Consider the following 16,836-nt stretch of genomic DNA (forward strand, 5'->3'; position numbering starts at 1 on the left):
TTTAAAAATAAAAAGTGAAAAGAAGTAAAAACTAAAGTGCAAGTAAAAGATCAAGAGAAAATTGCACTATATATTAGTTCAAGCAACTATACTTTTAAATTGGATCCATATTTTAGCTTTTTACATAGATTAAAACTTACTTTCCATCTCTTCCCCCAATAACTTTTTAAAACTCATCCTTTCACCAATCTTTATTCTAATTTTATTGATCAGTTGTGTGTGTGATATCCTTGAACAAAGAACAAGTAGTATAAGAGAGGTTTTGATTTAAAAAAAAAGATCTCAAACTAATTTTATATTAATTGACTATCTAAAAAAACCATAAGATCTGAGTTATTGCTAAGCATAAAAAACGGAGAGGGAGTAGTTGGACAACTATAAACACGATGCTACATTGATATTCAACTTCTTGAAATTGGCAATTCAGTTTGACTTTATAATATAACTTAGTGCAACAAATCACAAATCATATCTATATTATATTAAAGAAATAATACATAAATATGATTTTTAACTTAGCTTCAACTGATATTTACGCTTTCTAATCTTGAATGTGCACAAATAAATATTTAAATTTGTATAAAATTGAACAAATAGACATTTTCATCCTACACGACAATTTTCTATCCTATGTGCACCCTACATGAATTATATGACGCAGAACATGTATATCTACTTATTAAATTTCATACAAATTAAAGTAATTAGTTATGCACATTCAAAATTAAAAAACAAATAAAATAAGCTAGACATATGTATTATGGCGGTAACTTTTCCCCATTTACTAGTAAGTAGTAATTGGCTGCCGCTTCTTTTCAAATTCTGTTTTTTCAGCTCAGTAGTCTCCTCCCATGGCGGAGTCCCGGAGAGTGGCAGTGATCGGAGCCGGCGCATCCGGTCTTGTGACGGCGCGTGAGCTACGAAGAGAAGGTCACCGAGTTGTAGTGTTCGAGAAATCGAACCAACTGGGTGGTCTATGGGTTTACAATCCTCGAGTTGAGACCGATCTACTCAGTCTCGATCCAAACAGAGAAATTATTCATAGCAGTCTTTACAAATCTCTTCGAACAAATCTTCCTCGACAACTCATGAGTTTCAGCGATTACTCTTTCGATTGTGCAGAAAATGTGAACCGATTGAACTTTCCTGGGCACGAAGAAGTATTGAAGTTTTTGAATGAGTTCGCTAAGGATTTTGGGATCAATGAGTTGATCCGATTCAACACAGAGGTCGTACGAGTTGCGCCGGTTGAATTTGGGGGAAATCGTTGGATCGTTGAATCGAAATCGGAGGAGTTAAGTTCAGAAGAGGTGTTTGATTCTGTAGTGATTTGTAATGGTCACCATACAACACCCAGAATTGCAAACATTCCAGGCAAGTAATCTATTTTTTTTGTTTTGACAAATGGTAGAAAAAAAAGGACATTAACTATACATTTATCATTCAAATAAGTGATGAGTTACATTATGTAATGATAGAGAACAATACAATCTATCAACGCATAATATTCATTAAAATAATATAATATATTATGAATTAATACCTAACAATCATTCAAACAAAGTGTTAGCTAGCGTTTGGTCATAAATTTCTAAATATTCTTGGCAAATATTATTTTGGTGAAATTTCACCATGTATTTAAGAAATATATTTCATTTTTTTAGAAAAATATGATTTATATTCATAAGTTTTAAAAATCATCAAAACTAATCATAAGTTTGTATTACAAGTCAATTGAATCTTCGTTACAATAAATAACAAATAGTGTCTATGACACTGGAACAATGTGGTAGTTTGGAGTGAGTGCAACAAACATCATTTCGTACATCGTAAAGTAGACAAAAGCACATGACTTTGTTACCTTGAGCCGATTGTTTATCATTTTCATCAACAATCATATCATCACTGAATATTTCATCACTATTTTGGTTTCACGTAAAAAATTATGTAATACAACGTAAACAACTACTATAGAGAGTGTTTTTGTAAAAGATAAAAAAATTGGTGTAAAATTTCATTTTTTAAAAGATCCCAAATAATGAGATTTGACCCAAATACTAGAAAAAATTAGTATTTGAGAATTTAGGATATTTGCCAAATAATGACAAAGTCTTTGGACAAACACTATTTGCCCAATTTAAATATTTGGGAAATCTATGGCCAAACGGGTCCTTAGTGTAATCTCATGATTTGGGAAAGTTGGTGTGTGCAACCTTACCCCTACTTTGAAAAGATAAAAAGACAATTTTCGACAAATTATCAACTCAAATATGTTAGAAATGAAAGTATTTACTACAAATAGAAAGTAAAAAAAGTTTTGGTCCACAAATTTTGGTTTCACCAACTTTTGACACAAACATATGGAGAAAAACTCCAAAATAGTCCATTATTTTTTTAGTTAAGACTCAAAGTCATTTTTGAATTTTCACATGGAACAATAATAGTCTCTCATGTTTGTAATATTGGTGCACTTTTGGTCTTTCCCAAACTTTTGTCTATTTTTCAATATTAATTTAACCACAATTTATGTATGAAATATTCAATCGTCTTTTTATATATTTAATATAAATTACGTGAGAAAGTGAGAAGAGGAACACTTTTTTTTTGTTAGGTAAAAATATTATTGCAGGACGTAACAGGTACCTGCCCACTGCCCAGTACCATCTTCATGAAAACAAAAATAGTGAAAACATATTAGGATGGCAAGAGTTAAATAAAAACATGAAGTTTCAAGTTCAAATATTTGGGAAGACAGAAATTTGGTATTTATGCTGATGCAAATTAATAGGTATTTGTGAAATTTATCGAGGTATGCACAAATTGATCTAGACACCATGATTGTCGCGCGGGGGAGTTAAAACAAAAACAATTTTACCTTGTTGCACTCTCAATATGGTGAATGTAATGGGAGTTATTGGTTATCTTTTGAACTAATTCTTGTTAGTTAATATCTAAAAGGTATAAACAATTGGCCTGGAAAACAAATACATAGCCACAATTATCAAGTTCCTGAGCCATTTAAGGATCAGGCAAGACCTTTATACTTTTTTTTTTTCATTTTTAGTTCTTAAAGTTTCATACATAATTTTGTGCTTCATATGTTACAAAAAATTCTTGTTAACTGATTTGTATTCAGATTGTAGTTGTAATTGGAGATGGACCAAGTGGACATGATATTTCCAGAGATATTGCTACTGTCGCCAAGCAAGTTCATCTCACAAAAAGATCTTCTGAAATTGAAGTTTCAAAACTGGACAATTATGCAAATCTATGGAACCAAGAAAAGGTAATAATTGTTTAAATGTTGTTGACTATGCATGGGAAGATAGTAGGGGTGTCAAATGTTGAATTTAGACGGATTAAAATGAGTCGAGTTAATTGACCTATCCAAATGTGCTAGGAGCTAATATGGAACTTTTTTGGCAGATTGATCATGTTGATGAAAATGGTGAAGTGACTTTCATAGATGGATCATCCATTCATGCTGATATCATTCTCCACTGTACAGGGTTTAGTTCAAATCTCAATCCTTTTTTGTTGCATTTCTTTGATGAAATACTCATTTTTCAAATATCATTTTCCATTTTGAATAAAAAAAAGCTACATTTCTCGAATTTCACAATGAAACATGGTTAAACATGCAAAATTATTGTTATTTTTCTTGCACAGATACAAATATGATTTCCCATTTCTTGAAACCAATGGAATTGTAAGTGTAGATGATGAGAACCGTGCTGTTGGACCACTATACAAACATGTCTTTCCTCCAAAGCTTTCTCCATGCCTCTCCTTTGGTGGTATACCTTATCAGGTCAGCTACATTTGTATGACAAACATCATATTCTCATGGTGTTAGTCGTTTGGTGTGAGGTATCAGGTATAATAATATTAGGATCATTTTATTCTGCGTTTGGTTGGAAATATTAGTGTAAAGATGGATCTTAGGCCTAACTCAACCCCAAAAGCAGGGTATGATTGTCCATTGTCCAAGTCCATATATTCTCCCTGTGTTAGTCGTTTGGCGTGAGGTATAAGGTATAATAATATTATGGAGGCCACTATGATATGGGGGCGAGATGGATCTTGAACCTAACTCAATCCCAAAAGCTAGCTTATGAGGAGAAGATTGTCCTAGTCCATATAAAGAGACCAAATTCTCATCCCTTTTCTGATGTGGGAACTCTTAATAATTAGGCAGTCCTAAAATTATTTATCCCACCATTTATGCCTTAGTGAATACATAGTGAAATAACTTATCCCAGGATAACGTGTTCCCAACCAAACAAGTGGTTTTATTTGGCATGACAAAAGTGATTTCTTAACCTCTTTAACATTGTATTATATGCTCTTGAATAATTTAAGGTATTGCTAGGACATGATAAATGTAGACTTTTCAGGCAATTGTGTTTCTCATGTTTGAATTACAAGCCAAATGGATTGCACAAGTTTTATCTGGAAAAGTGCTTTTACCAACAGAGGAGGAGATGTTGGCCGATGTTGAGGATCATAACAGGCAACTTGAGGAAGCCGGCATCCCAAAACGCCACACACATCGTCTTCACCCTACCGAGGTTTTTCCTATAACTATCTTTGAGGCTAATATTGGAATTTGTGACTATATAAGTAAACATTAGTAGATACAAGTATGCTATAATTTCAACGTGACAAGATAATTTTATCATTATAGAATATTTGATGACCATACGTGAAATTAAGAATGACATGAATTTGTTGGCAGATAGAGTACATTGATTGGTTAGCAGCTCGAGTGGAAATGCCACCAATTGATGATGGCCTAACTGAAATGTATTGGAGTATTTACAAATTTGTTGGTCAAGTTGGGTGGAGTGGCTATAGGGATTTGTGGAACTTCTAAGAATTTGATTTTCTTTTTTCACTCGGTGTGGAGCTTCGACTAAATCCGGATCGTGCTCTGCAGGACCCATTTAGGAGTGGCTCTCCCAATAATCAAATTTGTAATTTCTGATACTTGAGTAATATCATATCTATTCCTTTTATATTTTACTACATTCATTATTGTAATTCTTCCAAGTACTTTTTTTTTGTTTGTATAATAATCATCTCGTTTTGGTATAGAATGCATGCGCCGATAGAATTCATCAAATGATAAGCATATATTAGAAATTTCTCCATTTTCAGGACTTGAATTTAAGATATCTTATGAAGGATGAAATATTTTATTCATTCCACTACATTTTGGGGTGATCTTCCAAATATATTTGCTATATAATAATGGATCATAAAGCAAAAAGGGGTTAATATATGCATATTTTTTAATCTACACCCTATCCTTTTGTCTTTAACGATTAATACCCTAATTTATTCATTTCTTTGCAAAATCATAAAATAGTTCAAATTCATACGAGATCTTTAATTTTGGTAAAAGACTAAGCAAACAAATTAGATTATACCGCATGCACCTATATGCAATACATAAAACTAAATATTCAACAAGAAATAATCTCTGCATTATAAAATCCATGCAAAACAAACCTTCGGATGACTAATTCCTGCATAACTTGTTTTCAAACCAAACGACCCCTAAAGGTTATCTCGAGGCCTGACAACCAAAAAAGGGACTCAAATCAACAATAACCACTGCCACTAACATTTAATCCATTAATATGAACTCTGCATTAATAGTTCAATAATCTCATACAATTTTTTACTGTAAACAGCATAAGGTTCCTCTGATAGGTGTCTGTACTTGAGGAGAGCTTGAATGTTGCCAGACAATGGTAATATGCTAAAAAAGTTCACATGAAGTTCTTTAAAAAACTACCTGAGGGTCGCTAGCAATTCAGTGAGGCCTCAACAGAAGGATCACACGGTGATGACCAATTCGAGTTTCACTTATACGACCAAGGTGTCGGAGGAGCTGCCAATGACAAATTACATTAGTGTCAAGAAGCATGAAGCTGATATTGAGTAATTAGTTTTTGAGCCTCAAGCATGTACAGTTGGTGCAGGATAAATGATTTGAGAAGGAAAATAGAGGTGCTAAATGCTAATAGCTTAGTTACTTGAGCTGCTCCTATTAGATTTTGACAGAGCGAGGGGTTTAAGATTGGTGGTCACGTTTCAACGCAAAGCTGCTATAGTTCTAACTTCTAAGGCATGGAAGGCATTGTCAAGAGAATGAATCAAGCCAGCATGAATCCACTAAAAGTAGTTACAGTCAAGTTTTTCAGAACATAAAAAGATGACACTAGAAAAAAATCTATTGTTCAAGATTATCTTTTGAAGCATGAATCAGCAAAGATTTTCAAAGCAATCCTACATCCATTCAGTCAAATGTGAAGTAGCAAAAGAATACTTGAAATAGAAAGAAGTGTTAAGAGATCGACTTATTGATGAAAACCTTTACATGTCAAGGTACAAGCATTGTACCCTGACATGTAAATGTAACTGAATAAAAACTTAAATTGAGAAGGAAAAATGATGCGAGTCAAAATTCAAATACACTTAAGTTTCACTAAGTTGTGTAAACTACAAAGTACAATTTTTTTTTTCAAGTTACAGTCATTAGTAAACATGTAATTTTTGTCTTCACATAAGGAACAACTCACAGTTAGTATTGCTTTTCCTGTATTGTCAAGTTTCAGTGAAGGCCCTCTGATGTCAGTTTCAAGAAAGAAATGCTTTCCTTTAACTGTTTCTGTTGCTGCAATATCTCTTAATTCCTGAAAAACATGAGTAGCTTTATGCTGTTTAAACACGTCAAATTTAATCAACAAATGTTTCACTTCCTGACAGGAATGTATCACAAGGAACACAATATACAATAAGCCAGACTGATCAAATATAGCCCACAAGTAGCTAATATTTCAATAACACATCATGCGCGAAAGTACAAAGGAAGATTCCATGAAGGATAGAAAGCTGAAGGGAGCCCTTTAAATTATGTCTTGCGGGCAAATGTATAGAACAATTAATCAAGCAAATCAGAGGAAGCTAAACTTGGCATAGACAGGAATACATGATGGTCTTAAGACAAGATTGAGACTAAGACACCTCGTCCCTACAGTAGTTAGGCCTCAAAACTTGGATTATTTGTACAAATCCCAAGGGTGCCACATACATTTTTTATCACAATTAGATGCAAATAATTCCTAAATGGATGTCGCATACAAATTATATCACTAACTTCATCCCTAAGCTGCCTCAGGATTCCAGAGGTGTCCTTGCAAGGAAATCCATACAACTGTAGGAATTGGGTTAATAGAATGCTTACACTCTCCAAAGTTACCAATTTTTATTTTTTTTTTAAAAAAGAATGCCTACACCCTCTTTTCAAAAGTTATTCCTTATGTAACGATAAAGACCAAAAGAAAGTGAACCCTATCCAGATCAGAATGCTCAAAGAACCGGCTCTGTATTATAAATTGATAATTTGATAGGTAAGGATAGCCTTAGAATTTTGCAAATAATATGGACAAATTTGGCAAGTAGAGATATCCCAAAAAAGAAGGGTCCATCTTTCAATATATGATTTATGGATATTTTGTGGAAAAAATCACATTTCTAGTTGAAAATAGAACTACAAACTAGTGAGGCTTAAATCTGCAGATTTAATTTAAAAGCACAAAGGTCCAATCTCTACTGGATATGTGGTATCAAATTTAGTTATGAGAAAGTTGAATCAAATAGGCAAGATTCAGTTCACTTACCATTGCTCTCTCCACAAGATTTTCTTTGAGCTTCAGAAGGAAAAAAAAATAGTATCAGCACTGGGGTGATATCAAGTTTCAAGTAAAATTTGTAACCAGATTTGACAAAAATGCAACCTTTTTACGAGGGGCTGTGAGAAGCTGGGAAGTTGCTTCAGCATAAGTAGCCATGTCATTTATTGCTGCATTGACCTTTTCCAAAGTGATCCGCTGTTTCATATACCTGCAATTTGCATCTCTTATTGTCAGAAAATATATGAGATAGAGTTTTATGATGCATAAGCAGTAAAAGAAATCGGCATCTCTTTAACATCAGGAAACTTATGGTCTCTCTTTCTGGGAGGAGGTTAGAGTGTTGGCAATCACATTGCTGTATAAAGAAGTGCTACCTTATGAGAAGTTAGAAAGAACTTACGGTGGTACAGAATTCAGTTCATCAGAGCTAATGTAGAAAGGTGGCGGGGAGACGCGACCTTTTTTCTCCTGAAATTAACAAAATATAGGGTGAGATCATAGCATGGCTATTTTGGTTGAAGCTGACCCGACCATTGAACAACTGAATCATTCAGTAAATGTCTTTCACATTAGGTGAAGAATGATAAACTGCATCCTTTGATCACTATTATATTAAAATTGAGGAGCATAATCTGAGACAACTTGGGATTCCTTTTCTTTGCCCTCACAGACCTCATTGGAAGGTCCTAGAAACAATTAATTCATTGAGTGAGTAAAGAACATTCCCACTTTAAAGAGGGAATCACACTCTTTATGCAATCAGATATCCCACTTAGGGCCTTCCTGTTATTTGACTGGATTAAGTATGAATCTTACCCTTTAAGCAATCTGATACCACACTTCTCTATTTATCAAGCTACAGAGACATAAAATGTGACTTGCATTTTCAGGACAGAAGAAATCATGTGATATGTAGAGAGTTAGAGAATCAAGGAGATTTTGTCACCTTGGGTGCAGGCTCCTCAAGTTTCAGAGAAACAAAACTATCCTCAACAATGGACTCTAGATTTAAACTATAAAAACAAATTCATAGTCAGAAAGAACAAATCTTCTTTAGGAGTAAGTACCGCATGTTAGTAAAGATATTTCATTACATAGTACAGAATGTTACCATTTAGTAGTATCATCAGTTGTTTTAGTCACTCTATCAGGAACATATGATGGAACTACAGAAGATAAATTTTGCAATTTCTTTTGCTGCCTCAGTGACGCTTCTATTAGTTTCTGCAGCCAAAAATACAGCCGAAGAAGCAATGAGTTATTGCATCTACAATACTTGTTTACAGTTTAGATCTAGTGCAGAACAATACCACACTTGATTTTCCAAAAACAAGCTGGACCATAAACACAGAAGAATGTGCGCCCTATAACAAATATATTAACCCTACAGTAAGATTTATGAAACACTGATCAAGTGTTCGAGTTTTCGTAAAATGTGCTAATTGGATTCTAGACATTCATAACTAGGACAAGAACTTATTTTTAACTTTTTGTTTTTTTAGAAAGAACGAATAGTAGAAATCAATTCACAGTCCCCATAATAATAGAAAGGGGAACACCTCCAAGGTATTGAATTTTCTGGATTTGGAAATGGATAGCATGCCTAAGATAATCCTTGCTTAAATCAAATTGGCAATACAGACTCAGGCTTATAGAGAGACAAAGAGAAATACCTTGGCTTTGGGGATGGCTTCAGTTTCTTCACGCATCCGGATTTTTATTTTGTGGAGCTGAAGCTCCAACACCTTCAATGCAGAGTCAATAGCTGACAAATCTGAAACGCTGCTTGCAGGGTACACTATTCACATTGCACAAAAATTGATCATCAGCAATAAGTAGCTTTGAAAATCTTTAGAACAAAAGGTTGAGCAGATAATTTACTGTTTCGAGCTACGACAAGCTGTTGAATCTCCGATATCCGAGTGTTGAATGAGGATACCAAAGAATCAAGTGACGATCCCGCATCCTTGATGTCCATTTTCCCCTCTTTCCCTCTTACCCTGACAAACAAATCTTGGGGAAAAAAGAGAAAAGAAAAAATAAAGTTCCTTAAAAACAATCATAGTCTAAGTTCCTGCTTTACACATCTTCATCCATGACCAACCTTATATAGCCAGTACTTCCACTATAGTGTTACAGGGCTATTAAGAGTCACACAACATACATTACTATCTAAAATCAAGACAAGCCTCAAAAACTAGGGACTAATGGGCATTGGGTGCTTGTCTTTGACACGTGCACTATATTTATATACATGAAACTAGTATTAATATGCAAATAGATTGACCAAGCACCATTATGTGATTAGTAGCAACTCAATACTCTATATTAAACACACATAAGAACCCATGACTAAGAAATTCGGGGTCAACCAATGCTAGACACAGTAGAAATGCAAGGAAACCACTTGTTTTCCAAATCAATACACCCAAAGTCATGAGAGAAAATTAACATTGCTCTTGGCATTTTTTTTCTATAATCATATTGCTCGTATCATCTTTCGTGCACCTCAACTAATATACCTTTCATCTCCCACCAGTACCAGGTAACTTAGTCCACCAAGGCCAGAACGGACAGTAAAAACCACATTTAACATTTAACACGACAAGAATTAACATTTAACTTTAGTAGAACTAAGGAAATGCTATAGGTAGGGTTCTTATATACAGCTTCAAATTACAAACCATAAAAAATTCAGAGCATTCCACCAAAAATCCATACAAAAATTAACATTCAGTTCTTAAATTATAGCAGTAAACACCTAAAAAAAGTCTTTCAACAACACGATACAGTCACGGATTTTAACGAATTTCTGTAATTCCACCACAAATTATGCTTTTAAATATAGAAAAACAACAACAATTTTTTCAGAGAGAAACTATAAAATTGCTACAGAAATCTGAAAATTTGTACAAATCTGTGAAATTAGTTGAATAAAGTACAAAATAAAGTTAACCGGAGAAGATCAAATACCTTGGCTTTACCGGCGATAGGAGTTGAGGAAAGTGACCGGAGCAGAATGGGGAAAAAGCGCGCTTTTCTTCTTAAATTTTTTAAATTGAAGATAGATTTTAAAATAGTCTTTTTAAGTATGTACTCCCTCCGTCCCTATTTACTTGTCCATATTTCCTCTTTTAGATGTCCCTATTTACTTGTCCATTTTGACAAATCAAGAAAGGACAATTTTTTTTTTCCTATTATACCCTCATTTAAACTTCTTGAAAATTTAAACTTTCCGCAACATTGATTAGTTATCTTGAATAAATTTATTTTGAAATCATAATTAATAAAGGCAAAATTGTAACTTCACTATGCTAATCATTGTTGCCTTAATATGTGTGTCATTTCTAAAGTGGACAACTAATCAATTATATTTGTCAAAATCAACATTTTTAATTTCTATCAAAATATTAATGTATAATTGTTGGACAAATAAAAATAATATATGTCGTATAAATAGAGACTCTATTTAAAAAAAAAAAAACACAAAAGAATCGAACAAATGTTTTTGGAGTATCATGCATAAAGTTAAAATTTACGACAATCTATATACATTTAAATTTTTTTTAAAAAATAATGATTTGGATCCTTGAATTATCATCTTATTTCATTCACAGTCTTTATATTATTTGATTAAGCACATTTAATTGTTAATCAAATCATTTGTGCACTTTGATTCTTTAACTAACAGAAGCTAACAACACTTTAAAAAACTTCATAAATATTTTAAATAATCTATCTATTAAGTTTTTCATATTGTCGTTAGCTTCTACTAGTTTTGCAAGGACTAAAGTCGCCCAAGTTATTTAATTGAAGGTTAAATGTACTTTAAGACTTTTTCAAGGTTATGGTATTTAGCTAACATCTCCAAAAGGTAGTTTCCTCCAAATTTAAAACATACATAGTACATCAAAGTCTATGCGATAAAATAAAAACGAAAACATATAAGAAACACTCCTAATAAAATAAAGTCTTATCAAGTCAACAAATTCAAAATATAAAACCACTAATTATCTTATTTCAACCGTTGGAAAGTTACACATTGGAGGGGTGAACTTTGCCACCTTTACCTCCAAATTAACCACATAGAACGTCAAAGTTCGATAAAAACAAAATAAGAACCACATAAGCAACACTTGAAATTTCGAGATTACATTTTAAAATCTCATTTTTGTGCGAAATCTTAATTGGTTTTTCTGCAATTTTTGCGGATTTGACCATTTGAGCCAGTAAGTGGGCTGAGATTACCCATTTTCACCATGGCATTAGCAAAATCAGTGAAGAAAGTGGCTGAATTGGAGCTATAAGTGTTAACTATAGAGTCTGTTGAGCCTCCACTAGAGAGTTGTTGGTCAGAATGAAGAAGACCCTTTTGAATTCGCAAATTCTTATAGTAAATATTGTCAAATGTGGTTGGGCTTGTGGTGTCTAATGGAGAGATATTATTGTCACTTCCACTTTGTGGACAGTTCGATTTAAGTGATGTTGCAAATGTAGCATTTATATCAGTTTCGTTATAGAGACGATTGCGAAAAGTAGTGCACCTTGCTTGACCTATTGTGTGAGAACCTGTAAAATTCAAAGATATTTTGATTTAGCGTATTTTCTATGAGTTTAGTAAATTGATAAAAAAAATAATGTTTGATGTATTTTTATGTAAAAAATAAACCTGAGAGAGCAACCATTTCTCTGGAATTGAAACCTTTGTTAGAAAAGGAAGAAATAAGACTGCTTAAGTTCAAAGTTGGCGCAGGAATGTCACTATTTGCAGTACTCAAACTTGCAGTGGTTGAGTCTCTTCTTCCAAGTAATACAGTCCAACTAGGTCCACCAAGCTAATAAATCATAAACAATATAATATAATTAGTTTCAACAACTAATACAATTATAATATATAATTTCTATATATATCAAAACTTTGACTAATGTCCTGTTTTTTATAAAGGTCAACTTGCTTTCTTTTCCTTTTCCTAACCAACAAGTTTATTAGTTAAAAAATATATTTGCACATGCTTATAATAACTTCCTTGAAAAATCCATCAACTACATAAGGGATGTTCGTTACAATTATTTTATTGTAAGGCATGTCACATGTGCTTATAGCTTATGAAAACCATTTTTTTGATTTTCATAGATTCATGTTAAGTTAAATTAATAAACATAAAAAAAAAACAAAAATAAGTATTAGTTTAATTGTTAACTTACTTTAACAACAGAGTCTCTAGCTGCGACAGCTAAAATATCAGCACAAGATACGATACCGGCACATGATGATTCGACTTGAGTTTTAATAGTATCAATCACATCGAATCCCCTTATGGATCCACTATTTGGATTAGCAGTTTTCTCTCCGGTGAAACTTGATGTATCATCTAATAGCACAGATGCATCGCAACCCTACATATTCAATACTAATTAATACTTGTTTGACTTTCAAAAATTGAAAATACTACTAAAATTGAGACAGAGTATGGAAAATTAGTAAGATAACTTGCATTAACAAAGCAATCGTGGAAATGAAGACGAAGCAAGGAAGCCCCCATACGAGACTCCGTAGCGATAGCAGAATTCACAGCTGTTTTGATTATGGAGAGAACATTTGGGCATGATGAATTGTAGAAATTGGAAATCAATTGAGCTGAGCTCATTCCAATTAGAACAAAAGGGACTATAATTAGAACTAGTAAAAAAGATATGTTAGCCATGACAAAGAAATTATTAGAAGTAGAAAGGAAGAAATTAAGAAGAAAAGATATTGTCTAAGTTTATTGCTTAGCACTGCTTAATGTGGAATATGGTTCTTAATTCTTCCCATATTTATAGTAGAAAAGTGTGCCCAATTGTCAACCATTTTACCTTTTTTTTATTATTATTATTTCTTATTTCCATTTTCTTTATAGAGTTTTGAAAAAAAAAAATTACTTAACTTATTCAAACTTTACAGCATTACCAAACAGACCATATTTTTCTAACGCTTGTAGGTCAATAGCAGCTAGATTTTTTTTAATTTTTTTTTTCTGTTTAAGTGGTTTTGCCCAATCTATTATTCGAAAGAAAAGGAAATGGCTTGGCTATCTCACCTAATCAAGCAAGAAAAATAGATTAGATATAAATTAGATAAAATAAATGAGTTGAAAAAAAAAAAAGAAATACTTAAGCTGATTCCTTTGGTCATAAATTTTGAAAGCATTTTTTTAAGAATTTTTTTGGCAAATATGAATTTGATTAGAAAATGTGTCTTGTTATTGAGAAATTTCAAAATCTGCTAAAATCTTATTCTTGGGCCAAAATATAGTTGTCGATCTTTTAAAATATAATTAAAACATATCCCAAACTTTTATATTTTATATATATATATAAAAAAGAGTATTTATGACCTTAACTGATTCCTATTTAGTATTTATCCATTTTGATCATCTGATATGGAAATGCATGCTTGTTATGAAGAGATTGTTTGTAGAATATGAGAAGATTATATCAAAAAATAGTTAATTAAGTACTATTGCTATTATCAGTATTTATTTCTTGCACTGATGGATCATCGTAATTAGTTATAATTTAATGAATTATAGTAGCTATATAATTGTGTTATAAATAGTTTTCTTTAAAGTGATACATTATAATTTTAGAATAATATAATATCTAGTTCATGATAAAAATGTAATTTTGTGTCAAGCTTATAGTATTTTGATAGTTTTTAGAACTTATGTGTATTAGTCATGTTTCATGTTTTTCAAAAATAAAGTAAAATATGTTTCCAAAAATTATAGTCAAACACATTTTGAGACTTCATTAGTTCAAACTTCACCTAAATTAGATTTTCCAAAAATATTTAGGAATATATGATCAAACGTTAGCTAAACATTCCCTTTGCCCTAAAACATATGTCTTCATTCGTCACTCACCCCAACTACCATCGCCACCACCTACGTACCAATTGTATTTTTTGCCAGCAACGATGGTGACATTCGATGGGTTCAAGTCATTGGACAAGAAGCTACTATTGAAGTACATGAAAACTACTTATTTGGTTTCAATTTTATATCGAAATTGAAAGTCAAGAGGGAGTGAATTGAAATTTTTTTCGAGTCGACTGCTTTCTGAAGGAAGTCGACTAACCTGCATATTAGTAACACAGATAAAATATGAAGCAAACAAATAAGAATAAATGAGATAGATATTTTATACTGATTTAGATTACCAGTGTGGTGCCTAGTCCAGTTTCCTTGGATTACAAGAGTTTCCTTTAGAGTTTTTTAGGAACTTGGTTGAACACAATTTCGAAACTAAAACCAATCTGATATGCAAATCAAATGTTCTATCCTGACACATTTTTACCAGTATAATCTACCCTTAGAATCTTTTTTTATCTTTTCTTTTTCAATGTACACTCAAGGGAATATAAAGCTTTATGAAATATGAAAAAAGATAACAATACAAGTTCCAGTGAAGTGTGTGATCTTCACCTAATGCTAAAGATGTTTTATATATTCTTTTAGTGATTTGCTCTTGTAAGGTATATCAAAAAGTGTTTCATTCAATCAAGAATTTGTATTGATTCCTTGGTTGAGAATGATTTTTAATTCATGTTCATATCAACCAAGTCCATGTCAATAGGCTTCTTCTTTCTTCAATGAGATATCCTTACAACCTTTGTATCTTGATAGATACAGTTCATGTTTTCCTGCATCAGAGGGAGACTTGTCATTATACAAATTTGCTTTAAAACTAACAATCGATCGATTAACTGATAATATGTCAATAATCGATGGGTAACCGTGAAGTCGAATTGAGTCAATCAATATCTTATTGGTTCATTAGGGTTTTAATACATAAAAGTTGAAAATTGATAAGTCAAATGGTTAAGTGTAAAAATCGAACCAAGTCATCCGATAAGCGTGTACATCCCTACTTTTGATATTTGTAGCCTAGAATAAATCTTAGACATTTGTGTAGCTATAAATTACTTTATTAAGGGTAAAAATATATATTTAAAGTTATTTCTAATTATAGAAAATGACATTCTTTTTTAAATATGTTAAAAGGAGAATATTGTGTCACATCAATAGGGAGTAGTCAAGTAGTATATAGAGTTCTTTTCTTTTCTACCTATTAATTAAATTATTTAGATTAATAAAAAAAAAATTAAAATAAATTAAAAATAAAAGTGTGTAATAGTATATACATGAGTTTTTTTTTCCTTTCTTGGTCGTATGAAACCAATAACATTGGAGAATCTTTAATTTGTTTGGTCAATTGGAATAATATTAAATAAACATAGTCTAATCAACTAAGCATTTATTTCTTGGGAAACCTAGTCTTTTTCATCCTATATAAGAGTTTAAATTTTGTACAATATATTTTAAAAAAACTACATCAAGAAATTAAATTCACATAGAATAATTGGTAAATTTTTGTTTTAAAAAATTGATATGATAATCTTAAAAATGAACAAATAACCTGCTACACTCAGTTAAAATTAACCTATATAAAAATATATATCTTATTAATGCATATAAATTAAATTATATATTTTAATAGAGAAAAAGAGAAGAAGATTCTATTATGACTTTTTCATGTCAATTGTAGGTTTAAACAATTAGTATGATTAAATTAAGCCGCGTAATTAATCATTTGGTGAATCATTTTTTTCTACTTTTGAGTTGTCTTAATGGTAAAATTCCTTATTATTCTTGCATTTCTAGATTGCAAAAACGGATATATTTTCAGAGGCTATTTGACTATAAGATTATTTTTAATTATAATAATGTAACTTGTAAATATTCAATTAATTTTACATTTGCTTTGTAAAAGTCATTCATCCAAACTATTCATTAATTTCTAACTTAGGCAGTTGACACATATATTTGGCCTAAAGTCAAACTTTGATATACAGTATACCTCCAATAAGTAAGGACTATATATATGGCGTAAGCTAGCGTTTGATCACAAATTTTCAAGTATTTTTAACTACTCATTTTTAGATGAAGTTTTTGCATGTGTCTGGCCATAGATTTTGAAAGAAGTATTTAACTTTTTCAAAAAATATGATTTATACCAATAAGTTCTAAAAATTATTAAAATTACTCATAAGTTTATATAATCATTTTATAATGAACATGTTCTGTTA

The 16,836-nt window shown here is 31.7% G+C and overlaps 3 protein-coding genes across 4 annotated transcripts; 1 reads left to right on the plus strand and 2 right to left on the minus strand.

Moving 5' to 3' along the window:
• The first annotated feature begins 819 nt into the window (after positions 1-819).
• On the plus strand, positions 820-5,037 carry LOC125867313 (flavin-containing monooxygenase FMO GS-OX5-like). The gene is made up of 7 exons (XM_049547767.1): positions 820-1,374; positions 2,959-3,029; positions 3,137-3,286; positions 3,427-3,509; positions 3,670-3,811; positions 4,398-4,571; positions 4,739-5,037. Exons 1-7 carry the CDS (start codon positions 852-854, stop codon positions 4,874-4,876), a joined length of 1,281 nt encoding a protein of 426 aa, XP_049403724.1. The 5' UTR covers positions 820-851; the 3' UTR covers positions 4,877-5,037.
• A 332-nt stretch (positions 5,038-5,369) lies between these two features.
• On the minus strand, positions 5,370-10,798 carry LOC125867633 (spindle and kinetochore-associated protein 1 homolog). 2 transcript variants are annotated; one of them, XM_049548191.1, is made up of 11 exons: positions 10,680-10,798; positions 9,588-9,719; positions 9,380-9,504; positions 8,818-8,930; positions 8,653-8,719; positions 8,107-8,174; positions 7,809-7,914; positions 7,692-7,721; positions 6,591-6,704; positions 5,804-5,899; positions 5,370-5,581 (listed from the first exon to the last, which is right to left on the minus strand). In XM_049548191.1, exons 2-10 carry the CDS (start codon positions 9,682-9,684, stop codon positions 5,822-5,824), a joined length of 798 nt encoding a protein of 265 aa, XP_049404148.1. In that variant the 5' UTR covers positions 9,685-9,719; positions 10,680-10,798; the 3' UTR covers positions 5,370-5,581; positions 5,804-5,821. The 2 variants fall into 2 exon arrangements, with proteins under 2 accessions (XP_049404148.1, XP_049404147.1); XM_049548190.1 differs by lacking the exon at positions 5,370-5,581 and having other exon boundaries at positions 5,592-5,899.
• Positions 10,799-11,868: 1,070 nt separating this feature from the next.
• On the minus strand, positions 11,869-13,464 carry LOC125867877 (cationic peroxidase 1-like). Its single transcript, XM_049548468.1, has 4 exons — positions 13,202-13,464; positions 12,912-13,103; positions 12,376-12,541; positions 11,869-12,275 (listed from the first exon to the last, which is right to left on the minus strand). The coding sequence occupies exons 1-4, from the start codon at positions 13,409-13,411 to the stop codon at positions 11,890-11,892; spliced, it is 954 nt and encodes a 317-aa protein (XP_049404425.1). The 5' UTR covers positions 13,412-13,464; the 3' UTR covers positions 11,869-11,889.
• Between the last annotated feature and the right edge of the window lie 3,372 nt (positions 13,465-16,836).

Source organism: Solanum stenotomum, chromosome 6 (assembly GCF_019186545.1).
Source record: "Solanum stenotomum isolate F172 chromosome 6, ASM1918654v1, whole genome shotgun sequence".
NCBI classification, from domain to species: domain Eukaryota; kingdom Viridiplantae; phylum Streptophyta; class Magnoliopsida; order Solanales; family Solanaceae; genus Solanum; species Solanum stenotomum.